This window comes from Gracilinanus agilis, chromosome 4 (assembly GCF_016433145.1).
Source record: "Gracilinanus agilis isolate LMUSP501 chromosome 4, AgileGrace, whole genome shotgun sequence".
Taxonomy (NCBI): Eukaryota; Metazoa; Chordata; class Mammalia; order Didelphimorphia; family Didelphidae; genus Gracilinanus; species Gracilinanus agilis.
This window is the reverse complement of record NC_058133.1, coordinates 447578302-447591318: the sequence shown is the minus strand read 5'-3', so window position 1 is coordinate 447591318 and position 13017 is coordinate 447578302. Positions and strand designations below refer to the sequence as shown.

The window sequence follows — 13017 nt, the reverse complement described above, 5'->3', positions numbered from 1 at the left end:
TGTGTGTGTGTGTGTGTGTGTGTGTTTGTATATATACATATGTATATGTATATATACACATATATGCAGTTTTCTTCCTTTCCCTACACTTTCAGTTTAAAGTCATCTTGATCAGATTCACAAGACTCTAGGCAAATATATATATTTTTTACAAATCATTGATAAGTGTACACTATTTGGACAAGAGACTATATTTCAAGCTGTGGCCCAGAAAATATAAATCTCTATACTCAGATACTATTTTCTTAAGTCACTGTTATTTCCCAAACCCAGCTTTCTCTTCTGAAGTTCTGATTTTTTTTCTTTTGACCCTAAAGACATCAAGCCTGGGTCCAGAATTTGCTTAATCCCCAGTATTCTTTTCTAGGTTCCTTTAAGCTGTATAATTTGTCTGAGCACAAATCACACAAATTGGATAGCCCTCATGTTTGACAAAATGTGATCTCCTACTGTTGTCTGCACTGTCCTGAATATACACCCTGAGAATGCAATCAAACTCTTTATTATTTTTGCTGGGTGAGCATATTGCACCATCCAGATCTCTCAATAAGAGAGTCACCAACTACTATTATTCATTTCTTTCTTCTCTGAACATCACTAGATAATTTCTGACAGTCACTGTGGCTTTATATTGGGGCATCTGGGTGGTGCAATAGATAGGGTTCCAGGCCTGGAGTCAGGAAGACCTGACTTCAAATCTGGCCTCAAACACTTATTACTATGTGACCCTGGGCAATTCACTTAACCCTGTTTGCCTCAGTTTCCTCATCTGTAAAATGAGCTGGATAAGGAAGTGATAAATTCCAGTATCTCTATCAAGAAAACCCAAATGGGGGATTGAAGAATCAGAAAGGACTGAAATGACTGAACAACAGAGAGGAAAAATCTACTTCCTCCCTAAAGAGAGAATTTTGCACCCCAGTCTACAGACAATATATGGCACCTATCACTTAGCTTTGAATATTCAGAGATCATTCTTCCATTCTTTCTCTGGGTAACTTTGTGGCATTGTTTAGGATTCCTCTCAGCTTTTTTGGATCAACTTTCTGATTTCCTCCCCAAATTACTTCTTCTCTTCCTTCTAGGAACATTTTTATTGTCCTTGATAACCTGAAGCATAGAACAATATTTGTCCATTCTTTTTTTACCTTTGCTTCTAGAAGGAAGACAAAGCTGAGAATTCAGCCTCTGTAACTGTCATTCACCACAGACACAGCAACTTTACTAGAGTTTATTGCTAAATTTCCCTCTCTCCCCATATTTGCTAGAAGCAAGATCTCAGTTCTCTCTTATTTCAACTGGTGGCTCCTGTGACCGATTCTCATAACATACTATTGTGGTAAACTTTGTATTTGCCATGCTTCTTCACTGTGACTGGGGGCCCTGATCAAGGCTTAATTTTATTTGTCACTTTTTCGAGACATGATGTGAGCTTATGCTTTTGATTGGCAATTAACAGATTTTTGCCAAGCCCTAATGTTGTCTGTTGTGCAAGGGTTCAAGCAAGAATCCAATTACCAGTAAGGCTTTACCTAATTAAATTTAATTACCTACCTCTTCTGTCCTTTTCCCTCAGATAAATTTTAAATATCCCTTTATATTTCTCTGGCTATAGTAGTCTCTTGTACCTCAATAAATAGAAAATATAGCATCTCAACAAAAGTAGTTACCCAGGAAATTAGACTTAGGATAGATTTTTCAAACCATTCAGCAACATTTTTATTTCATTTAATTCCAATTAATCAACAAAGATTTATAAAATCCAGAGAAAGTGTAAACCACTATGAGAGGAGATATAAGGAAAATATAAAGTTTGGAGAGAGCATACCACCACCACCAAAGCCAACAGCTTACTTACTCTTTGGTCATGAACAAAAGTAATAGTATCATAAAAAAGAATAGCTAAGAAGTACATATGAGGTATGATCAAAGTGGTATGTGAAACTCAAGAAGCAAGTAATAGTATTCATCAGTTAGGAGATCAGGGAAGAGTTCACAGAAAAGAATATAAAGGATGGAAATTCAACAATAGAAGTACAGTAGGAAAGAACAATCTATGTGAAGATGATGAGAAACTCAGTGGAATTCCTGGATGTGATTCACATGGAACAAGGCTGGAAAAGTCAGGTTGTATAAACTAGCTGAGGACACTGAAAGCCATGCCAAGGACTTTCAACTAGGTTCTTTTGGAGAGAGAGAGAGAGAGAGAGAGAGAGAGAGAGAGAGAGAGAGAGAGAGAGTGTGAAAAAGAGAGGGAGAGAGAGAGTGAGTGTGAAAAAGAGAGGGAGAGAGAGAGAGAGAGTGAGAGTGAGTGAGAGAGAGAGAGAGAGAGAGAGAGAGAGAGAGAGAGAGAGAGGTCACACAGAAATTCAAACACAGGCCCTTTGTCTTTCAAACCCCCAAACATTTTCCATCATACCTATTCTTCCTAGCAAAGGAGATGTGGACTACGTGGACTACATAAAACCTGTTACTCAATGAAAATGTATCTCTGATAGGTATTTCAAATTCAACATGTCTAAAGTAGAACTCATGTTTTTCCCAAACCAGCTCTCCTTTGAACTTCCTTCTTTTTGTTGTTTTTTGTTGAGGGCACTGTCTTTCTGCTTGCCCAGTTTTCTACCCTCTTTGTCATTCTCAACTACTTATTCTCACCCCACATCTCCAATCAGTTGTCAAATCTTGTTCTGTCTTTATGCTCTACACACAGAACCTCAGCCTCATCATCTCTACCCCTGAATATCTCAGAATCTGATTTTTGTCTCCTTCCTCAACTCTGTCCTCATTCAAATCTATTTCCCACTCAACATTCAAGTGATTTTCCAGTGGCCCCCATTACCGTCAGGATTAAACAACCATCTGTTGTTTTTTTTACAACTAAAGCTCTTCACAAAACGATTCTTTTCTTTTTTAGCTTTATCATACATCAAATTTTTCTTGGCTAGTCTCCAACTGATGGATACATATACCTTAGTTTTCAGTTCTTTACCGATACAAAATGAGCTGCTTTAACTACTTGTGTCCTTAGAGTTCTTTTTCCTCTTTTTTTTATCTCTCTAGCATATAGCCTAAGTAAGGGTATTGTGGGGCAATAGATATGCAGTTGAATAATTTTAGGGACATAGTTCCAAATTCAAGCACTTCCTTCAACATGAAGCTTTCCTTTTGTTCACAGTTGCTACTATGTATTTTTCTTACCTTTTCTTTTGTATCTACCTCCATATGTTCATGTTGTATCCCCTGAAAGAAGGCACACCCCTGGGGAATAGGAGCTATTGAACTTTCATCTTTCTATCCCCAGTACTCAGCTCAGTGCTTGGCATTTAAATGCTTGATGACTGATTATACATAGAAATAACCTTTCGAAACTATAAACACACAGTCTGAAAGAATATGAGAAGGAACAACAAGAGGATTTTACTTTTTCAAAAAGATAACCACTATAAAAATTGCAAAGAATAGGTTCAATAAAAGGTAGTAACAATAGAAGCAATTTATACAATGGTAATATTATAAAGACAAAAACCTTGAGAGACTTAAAAATTCTGTTCCAATTCCAAAATGCATTATTTTCTTAGTTTTTATTAGGTAGAAAAATCAGTTGACATGATAGTGATTTTCAGCATCTTCATTTAGTAAAAAATGTTCAAAGATCCTTTCTCTAGGACTTTCCAATTCCAACAAGCAGAGTTACTATAAATATGAAGTTTCCACACATGTAAACTATCATCAGTATTTTTTCGTTCTTTATCTGAGAAGGGAAGAAAAATCAGTTAGACATTCACTTTGAAAAAATTTTTCCAAGATGACATATTATTTCTAGGGTCTCTTCTGAACCTATCAAAGCTCTGAAATAGCTTTGATAATTCTATTGTTTGGTAGAAGACATTAAAACATTCTTGCTTTTGGTTAGGCACAGGAATACTTCAATTCTGACCACTGCTTAACTAGATAGGGAAAATTAGGCAGTTTTAGTTTTAGAGTTAAAGTTTTAGGATTTTAAATAAATGCTATTATAGTTCCTTTTCAGTGATAGTTGGATACTAGAAGTCAGTGAGCATGAGGGCCTTAGCATGAGAAATCCCATGCAGATTTCAACATACTTCATTCACCTGAGGCTTAAGTGTCAGAAGCACTATTCAAATCCACATCTCTCATTGTTTTTAGTCATAGTATTAAAAGAAACCAAGACAACTAAAAATGATTACTGAGGACTGAAATACATAGAATATGAACTTCTCTTATGTGATAAAGATTTAAATTCAGTGGATCCCAGCTCAGATATTAGATTTTCTACTTCCTATTCATGATTTAATACAAATTACAACCTCCCAGGGCCTCAACTCTCCATATCTGTAAAATGAGTGGCTTGGCAATGGAATTACTGTCATGACTTCAGAGGCTTGATGATGAAACATGATTCCTACATCTCTTATTAGAGACAAGTGCAGGATGAAATATTTTTAGATATGACCAATGTTTTGTTGAACTGTCCCTTTTGTTTTTTTGATAAAGAAGTCAGTCAACAAGCATTTATTAGGCTCCTACTATGTGCTAAGCACTGCAGATACAAAAAGAGACAAAAGGCAGTCTTTGTCCTCAAGAAATTCACATTTGAATGGGGAAGACAATAAGCAAACGTGTCTGAACTATATATAAGAATTGGGAAGTAATGTTAATTTAAGTGAAGAGTATCAACAAAACATTTCTTTAAAAATAAAAAAAATAAAAAAGGAGGCATTTGAACGTGATGACCTCCAAAGTTTTTTTGACATCTAAGTTTTACAAAACTTTTTATTTTGGGAGGGTAAATTTCCCCTCAATAATTTTTTTTGTCATTATAAAGAAGCTTCCATTAATATTTTTATACATATATAGCTTTTGCCCTTCTTAATAATGCCCTTAGGGATTAATCCTGGTAATGAGATTCCTAGGTCAATGAGCATCAATATATGTTCCAATGTCACAACCCCTCAGGAATGCAGGGTAAGACTTTTGCAGAATATTTATGTTTTCTAAACCATGGTTGTCTCATCAGAAACTATATTTGGATTATGCATTTGGGGTGTAGATCTACTTCTAGCCTAATGTAGGTATGTGGAGGTTCTCCATATATCTATTATATTTAAATTTCAATTCATCTTTTTTTTTTTTGTTATTTAACTCTGAGAGGGGAAAACCCATTATTATTATTTCATTATCTATTTCCATGTGTATTTCATTTAGTTTTCCCCTTAAAAATATGGATGCTGTAACTCTTGGGGCATACAGGTCCAATAATAATAATAATAATAATAATAATAATAATAATAATAATGCCTCATTAGTACCCCCAACATAATATAGTTATCCTGCTTATCCCTTCCAATTAATAACTTTTTAAAAGTTTTTTTTTAATTCTGAGTATAACAATCACCACAAGCAGAACATTTCTACATACAAAGTAGAACAGAAAAACAGAAGAATATATGAAACAGCACAACCACTGTGTATATATTGTTTTTTATTTCAAAAGTATATGATAAATTTGACATGTTTCTTTCAAAGTTGTCCTGCTTGTTTCCTTATGACTTTGTGGCATTTCCTTGTGACTTTGCTTCTGTCCTGTTCTATGTATTTTGAAAAATGTGTCAATACCTTTTTTCATTCTTATTGTTTTGGGGATAAAACCATGATTAGATCTTTTCCCCATCAAAAAAGAAAAACAATACTTTTATAAACAAGCATTGTCTAACAAGGCAAATCCACACATTTGTCATGTTCTAAAACTGCATCTGACTTGAGGTGCATGCTGGGAGCTAAGATCGAAGGCTAAAGGATGCTCTCCTCCCCTGATCCCTCTACACACACACACACACACACACACACACACACACACAAATTTTTTCAAAACAAAGGGAAGCTGGAGGACTATGTCTCATTGGGGTAAAAGAAGAGAATGGCCTAGGCAGCACAACATCAGTGAGAATTGGCAGAACTTGGAGTAGCCCAACACAAAGCAACTCTGTCAGAGTCAAAGAAGCTGAAGAATGGGATGAGCCCAGGTCAAGCCACTGCCACACAGGTATAGAATGCAGGACACTTACAAACTCTCCTGTGGCTACTGAACCCTAAGATCACAAGGGAACAGAGAGGGGAGAATGGAACTTCAGGACTTACTCACTCCCATGTAGTAGTAGAGCCTTGAGGCTACAAGGGATCCCAGAGGGAGAAAAAACTACTCACACTCATGTGACAGCAGAATGCTTGGGTGGCAGATACAAGAGCAGAGGACCTGCCCAGCTAAGGATATGTGGCAGGGGCAAGGAAGTAGAAGAGTAGGGACCAATCTAGTTCACAAAAGAATAGGGGAACTGGAAGCATTGGGTGATGAATATACCTGGGTAAAACAGCTATAAACCTCCCCAGAGCAAGACAGCAGGGCCACATCCTCAATTGACACACCATAAAGAACAAGGGCAGCTGGTTGTACTCCAATTACCAGAGAAGAATATTCTGCAAACTTGTAGCAATGAGCCCTCTTCCCCAGAAGCAAGGAAGAACCTCAACTGATTGATAAGATATGGGGAGGAAAAAAAATCTAGAAAAATGAGCAAAAGACAAAAAAGACTCCTCAAAACCCTGACCTTAGAAAGTTACTTTAGTGACAGGGAAGACCAAAATATGAACTCAGAAGAGTACAATGCCAAAAAGGAAACATGTGAAGCCTCAAAGGAAAGGGTGAAAAGATTTCAAGGCTCAAAAACAAAACAAAACAAAACAAAACAAAACAAAACAAAACAAAACAAAACAAAACNAGGCTCAAAAACAAAACAAAACAAAACAAAACAAAACAAAACAAAACAAAACAAAACCCTGGAAGCATTTGAAAAGTTAAAAAAAAAAACAATAAGAGAACTGACAGAAAAACTCAACAGCTTGGGGAGAGGGGAGGAATTCACTGAACTTAAAATCTAGACTAGGCCAAAAGGAAAGTGAGGCACAAAAAAAACTTGATGAAAGCAAATTCCTAAGGAATAGAATGAACCAAATGGAAATGGAGACTAAAAAAAGCAGTGAAGAAAACAATCCTTTGGAGAGTAAGACTGGCCAAATGGAAGAGGAAACAAAATCTCAAGGAAGAAAAAAACTTCCTAAAAATTAGATTTGGACAGAAGCTAATGAAACCATAAAAAAATTAGAAAACAATGAGAAAAAAGTAAATGAAAAAATAGAAGAAAATCTAAAATACTCACTGAAAAAATGACAGACATGGAAAATAGATTTAGGAGAGATAATCTAAGAATCATTGGAATACCTGAAAGCCATGATCAAAAACAAGAGTCTGAACACCAAATTATAAGAAACCATCAGGGAAAATTGTTCTGATATCCTCAAACAGGAGGAAAAATACAAATTGATAAAATCCACTAATTGCTTCCTGAAAGAGACCCTAAAATAAAACATCCTGGGACTATTGTAGCCAAATTCCAGAACTCCCATGCCAAGGAAAAAGTACTACAAGCTGGCAGAAGAAAATAATTCAAATATCAAGGAGTCACAGCCACACACTAGAAGGCATGGAATATGATATTCCAAAAGGCAAAGGATTTAGGACTACAACCTAGAAATTACATACTGCGCAAAACTGAGCATAATCCTCCAGGGGAAAAAAATTGTTGTTTAATGAAATAAAGGAATTTCAGACTTTCCTGACCCCAAAACCAGAGCTGAAAAGAAAATTGAAAGTGAAACTTTGATATTCAAGAGAAGCATAAAAAAGCAAAGTGAAAATTTAAGGATTTTGATAAGGTTGGATTGGCTACATTCATACCTATGAAGTTGATAATTGAAATAATTAAGATATTGATGATTCTTGAGAAAAGTAAGGTACTCAAAGTAAGCAAGATACCTAAATTACCTACAATAGTCGAGAATTTTATCACTAGTAGAGCAATGAAAAGGAGTATATGTAGAAAAAAGGAAGGAAGCTAAATAAGATGGTCTTTAAAAAAAGGGATGGAAAAGAGAAACACATGGGGAGGGGAGAAAAGGAGAAGTAGAAGAGGGTAAATTACCTTTTATTAAGAAGCACATAAGTGGCAAATACAGTGGAGAAGAAGATGAGGAGGAGGGGGCTTACTAGCATCAGAACTAGCTCCAATTATGACTAACACCCATACCAATTAGCTATAGAAACTTACCTTATTCTATAGGGAAGTAGGAGGGTAGGAAGAATAAAGGAGGTGGAGTGGACAAAAAGGATGGTAAATTGGTTAATTTGATGAGAAAAGAATGAAAATCAAATATGAAAAGGTAAAATCACTACCAATAAGGAGGAAATTAAAACAATTATTGGCAATTTTGCCCAATTATATGCCAATAAATCTAAAAATCTAAGTTAAATAGATGAATACTTACAAAAACAAAAACTATCCAGATTAACAAAAGAGGAAATATAATACGTAAACAACCCCATTACAGAAAAAGAAATTGAACAAACCATCAAAGAACTCCCCCAAAAGGCCCCAGGGCCAGAAGGATTCACAAGTGAATTCTACCAAACACTCAAAGAACAACTAACTCCAATACTGCATAAACTATTTAGAAAAATAGGGGTAGAGAGAATCTTTTTTTTTTAAACTTGTACCTTTCATCTTAGAATCAATACCCAGTATTGGTTCTAAGGTAGAAGAGTGGTAAGGGCTAGGCAAAGAGGGTTAAGTGACTTGCTCAGGGTCACATAGCTAGGAAGTTTCTGAGGCCAGATTTGAACCCAGGACCTCCCATCTCTGGGCCTGGCTCTCATTTCAGTGAGCCACCCAGATGCCCCCAGGGTGGGCTCTTTTTATGTCACAAAATTGGCACTGAAATCTGAACCAGGAAGAGCTAAGGCAGAGAAAGAAAACTATAGCTCAATTTCCCTAATGAACATTGATACAAAAAATTTAAATAAATTACTAGCCAAGGACATTACAACATTAGATGACAAAAATCAGAAACCATGATTCAGTGGGTTTTATACCAGGAATGCAGACATTGTTCAATATTTGGAAAACCATTCACATAAGTGACCAAATCAATAACAAAGCCAGCAAAAACCACTTGCTTATTTCAATAGATGCAGAAAAAGTATTTGACAATATATAATACTCATTTCTTATAAAGACATTAGAAAACATTGGAATAAATGGAACCTTTCTCAAAGTGTTAAATGGCATCTGTCTAAAACCATCAGCAAGAATTATCTATAGAGATGATAAAATAAAATCCTTCCCAGTAAAATCAAGTAAAGCAAGGATGCCCATTATCACCACTTTTATTTAATATTGTATTAGAAATGCTCACTATAGCAATAAGAACAGAAAAAGAAATTGAAGGAATTCGAATAGCAATGAAGAAACAAAGTTATCACTTTGCAGATATGATAGTATACCTAGAGAATCAGCCAAAAAACTAATAGAAATAAATAGCAAATTCAGCAAAGTTGCAAAATACAAAATAAACACACATTAAACATAAGCATTTCTATTTACCACAGCAAAATCCAACAGCAAGACATAGAAAAGGAAATCCAATTCAAAATAACTCTAGACAACATAAAATACCTGGGGGTATACCTACCAATATAAACCCTAAAATTATATGAACACAATTATAAAACACTCTACACACAAATAAAGTCTGTCCTAAACAATTGGAAAAGTGTTAATTTCTCATTGACACACCAAGTCAATATAGAGAACATGACAATCCTACCTAAGTTAATTTACCTATTTAGTGCTATACCAATCTAACTACCCAAAAATTATTTAATAGAGCTAGAAAAAAATAACAATAAAGTTCATGTGGAAGAACAAAAAGCTAAGAATATCAGGAGAAATAGTGAGGAAAAATATGAAGGAAGGAGGCCTGGCTGTACTAGATATCAAGCTATATTATAAAGCAGTAATCATCAAAACAATCTTAGTATTGGCTAAGAAATAGAGTGGTGGATCAATGGAATAGATTAGGTAATCAACACATGGCAATTACTGGCCATAGCAACTTAGTGTTCAATAAACCCCAAGTTCTGAGCTTTTGGGAAAGAGCTCACCATTTGACAAAAAATGCTGTGAAAACTGGAAAGCAGTATGGCAGAGATCAGGCATGAACCAATATCTCACACCATACACCAGTATAAAGTCAAAATGAATACCTGATCTAGAAATAAAGGGTGACACTATAAACAAATCAGGGAAACATGGAAACGTTTATTTGTGAGACAGATGAAGGAAGAATTTATGACTAAGCAAGATACAGAGAACCTTATGAAAAATTAAACAGATAATTTTGATTTCACCAAATTAAAGAAAGAGATAATAATATCCCCTGTGAAGAATAATAAAAATCAGCTGAGAAAAGCACTTGAAACTACATGCTGGAGACTATAACAGGTGAGGAACTATATTCATATTTGAGAGTTCCAATTACTCTGGGAAATTACATAGATGCTTGACTAGTGGTTATCATTTTATCAGTTGGTTTCAGTTTCTTTCTTTTTTAATAAAAATAACACTTTTCCAGCAATATTGTGAGATGCTCAGCTGATAATGGGGAGTTAGTATCAGTATGTTGGAAGCAAAGTCAGGGTACCATGTGTAGATTTTCCCACGTTTCTAGGGTGGGATTATGCAAATCAAGAGAAGGCAAAAGAAACTCCCCCAAAATTCTCAGACCATCTGACATAAAGGCTATATAATAAGCATGTAAGAGAAAAGGAAGGGTCATTGTGAATTGTATGATGGATATGAGTCAACCAGTATGGGCAGCAAAGGTTCTTAATTGGTTCTTAATAAGGACATACAATTATGAAAGGCTGCTATGAGCATAGTAAGTACTTGTTTATTTTTACCAAATTCTGAAAAAAGGAGAAAAGCAGGAAGAGGGAAAAAAGGTCACAGATTCTTAATCGCCTCAGTTACTTTTTAATATTCATAAAAATAACAGAATAAGATAAATGCTAATACGCTAAGCTCATCATAAGTTAATGCATTAAGTTTACAAGAAGGGTCACCTAAATTAATTTTTAAAAAAATATGAAGTTTAATGGCTGTACATGTAATTGATGTAATTTAAAGGGCTTCTAGAAGATTCCAGAGAGTCAATGATGAAGGATACTATCCATCACCTGACAGACAGGTGTTAGACTAAATTTTTAGAATGAAACATATTTGGATATAGCCAATGTGGGAATTTGTTTGGCTTGATTATGCATATGTGTCACCAGGGTTTTCTCTTCTTTTTTCTTTTGCGTGTGTGTGTGTGTGTGTGTGTGTGCATGCGTGTGTATGTAGGAGATAAAAAGAAGAGAAAATATGTTCTTGTTGATATTTTAAAATTTTAATTTAAAAAAGAATTTAGCTAAATATGTGTAAAATGGCAGCGTAACAGTAGAACATCAGCCTTTTAATCTAAGAGTTCAGGCAAGTGAATGATTTTTCTGGTCAGAGTATTCAAGGGTATGTCATAAGTGACTTGGTTGAAGAAAATGGGGTCTATTAGCCTTAAAAAAAAGGAGGGCTTTGGGGAGAACAGGATGCTATTTTTAAGTATGGGAAGAACTATCATATGAAAGTTGGAAAGATGTGAAAGAAAGATCTCTTTGATGGGACACAACTAAAAGCAATGGAGAGAAGATGAATAAGCAGATTTAGCCTCAATGTAAAATGGATTTCTTAATAATTAGAGATACACCAAAGTAGGCTAAGATCAGTTGAGAAGGAGTGACTTATCTCTTATTGGAATACTTCAAAAAAGAACTGGATGACCATTTGATAGATACACTGTGGAAGAGATCTTTGTTCAGGTAAGAACTGGACTACATCAGTAGTCCACACACTCTATAGTTTGGCAAAATGAACCTACATGCTGTTCCATACACATGCTGTTTTCTGTACCTAAAAAGCCATTCTCCTTTTCCTCTTAGAATTCTTGTTGTTGTTCATTTGTTTTTAGTTCTTTCCCACTCTTTGTGACTAGATTCGGGTTTGTTTGTTTTTTTGCAAAGATACTGGGTTGGCTTGTCATTTCCTTCTCAGGCTCATTTTATAGATGAGCAATTGAGGCAAAGAGGGTTAAGTGACTTGCCCAGGGCTACACAGCTAGTAAGTGCCCAAGCCCAGCTTAGAACTTGACTCCTCTTGGCTGCAGACTTGATACTCTACCTCCTTTCTTGATTTCCTTCAAGATTCAGCCTGAGCCACATCTTTCTTCTACATCAGTGGTGTCAAACTCAAATAGAAGTGAGGGCCATTAATACATATATAAGGATCCTTGTGGACCACAAACTAACTTAATTTTAAAATGCATTACTATTTATCTTGTATTTTTATTCATTTTGTTAAATATTTTCCAATTACATTTTAGTTTGGTTCTGACTGCAATTGGGAGAATTTTGGGCTGCATATTTAATACTTTTGTTCCATATGATACTTTTCCTGATAACCTTCCTAGGACTGCCATCAGCTACTAAATCTTTCTCTTCCCCCTCATGATTGTTTTCCTATTTTATACTATATATCTATACACATGCATGGCTGCTCCAGTTAGAATACAAGATCTTTAAAGGCAGGGTCTATTTGGCTTTTGCCTTTATACCTGCAATTTATGTATCTATGTATGTATATATATATATATATTTATATATACATATATAGCTCGAAGGCAGAAGAGTGGTAAGGGTAAACAAGGGGGTCAAGTGACTTGCCCAGGGTCACACAGCTGGGAAGTGTCTGAGGTCAGATTTGAACCTAGGACCTCCCGTCTCTAGGCCTGGCTCTCAATCCACTAAGCTACCCAGCTCCCCCCTTATATATGCAATTTAGCACAATGTCTATCACATAGTAGATGTTTTATAAATGTTTGCTGATTGATATTATAAATGATTTCTTTAAGATTATTTTGCCTTCTTATTTATAGTATAACTTCTTTTTTTCCTTCCTTCCTTCCTTCCTTCCTTCCTTCCTTCCTTCCTTCCTTCCTTCCTTCCTTCCTTCA

The 13017-nt window shown here is 35.3% G+C and overlaps 1 protein-coding gene across 3 annotated transcripts in view; it reads right to left on the bottom strand.

The window, feature by feature from the left end:
• Positions 1-13017, bottom strand: part of LOC123247086 (putative ferric-chelate reductase 1) — a 47262-nt gene that overhangs the window by 14001 nt on the left and 20244 nt on the right. Inside the window, exon 11 of one of the 3 annotated variants that reach the window (XM_044675884.1) lies at positions 3565-3751. The exons of the other annotated variants lie outside the window; for them this stretch is intronic. Coding sequence (XP_044531819.1) covers positions 3662-3751 — 90 coding nt within the window. The 3' untranslated portion in view covers positions 3565-3661. Of the gene's footprint in view, positions 1-3564; positions 3752-13017 lie in introns of those variants that run through there. 3 annotated transcript variants of the gene reach the window in all.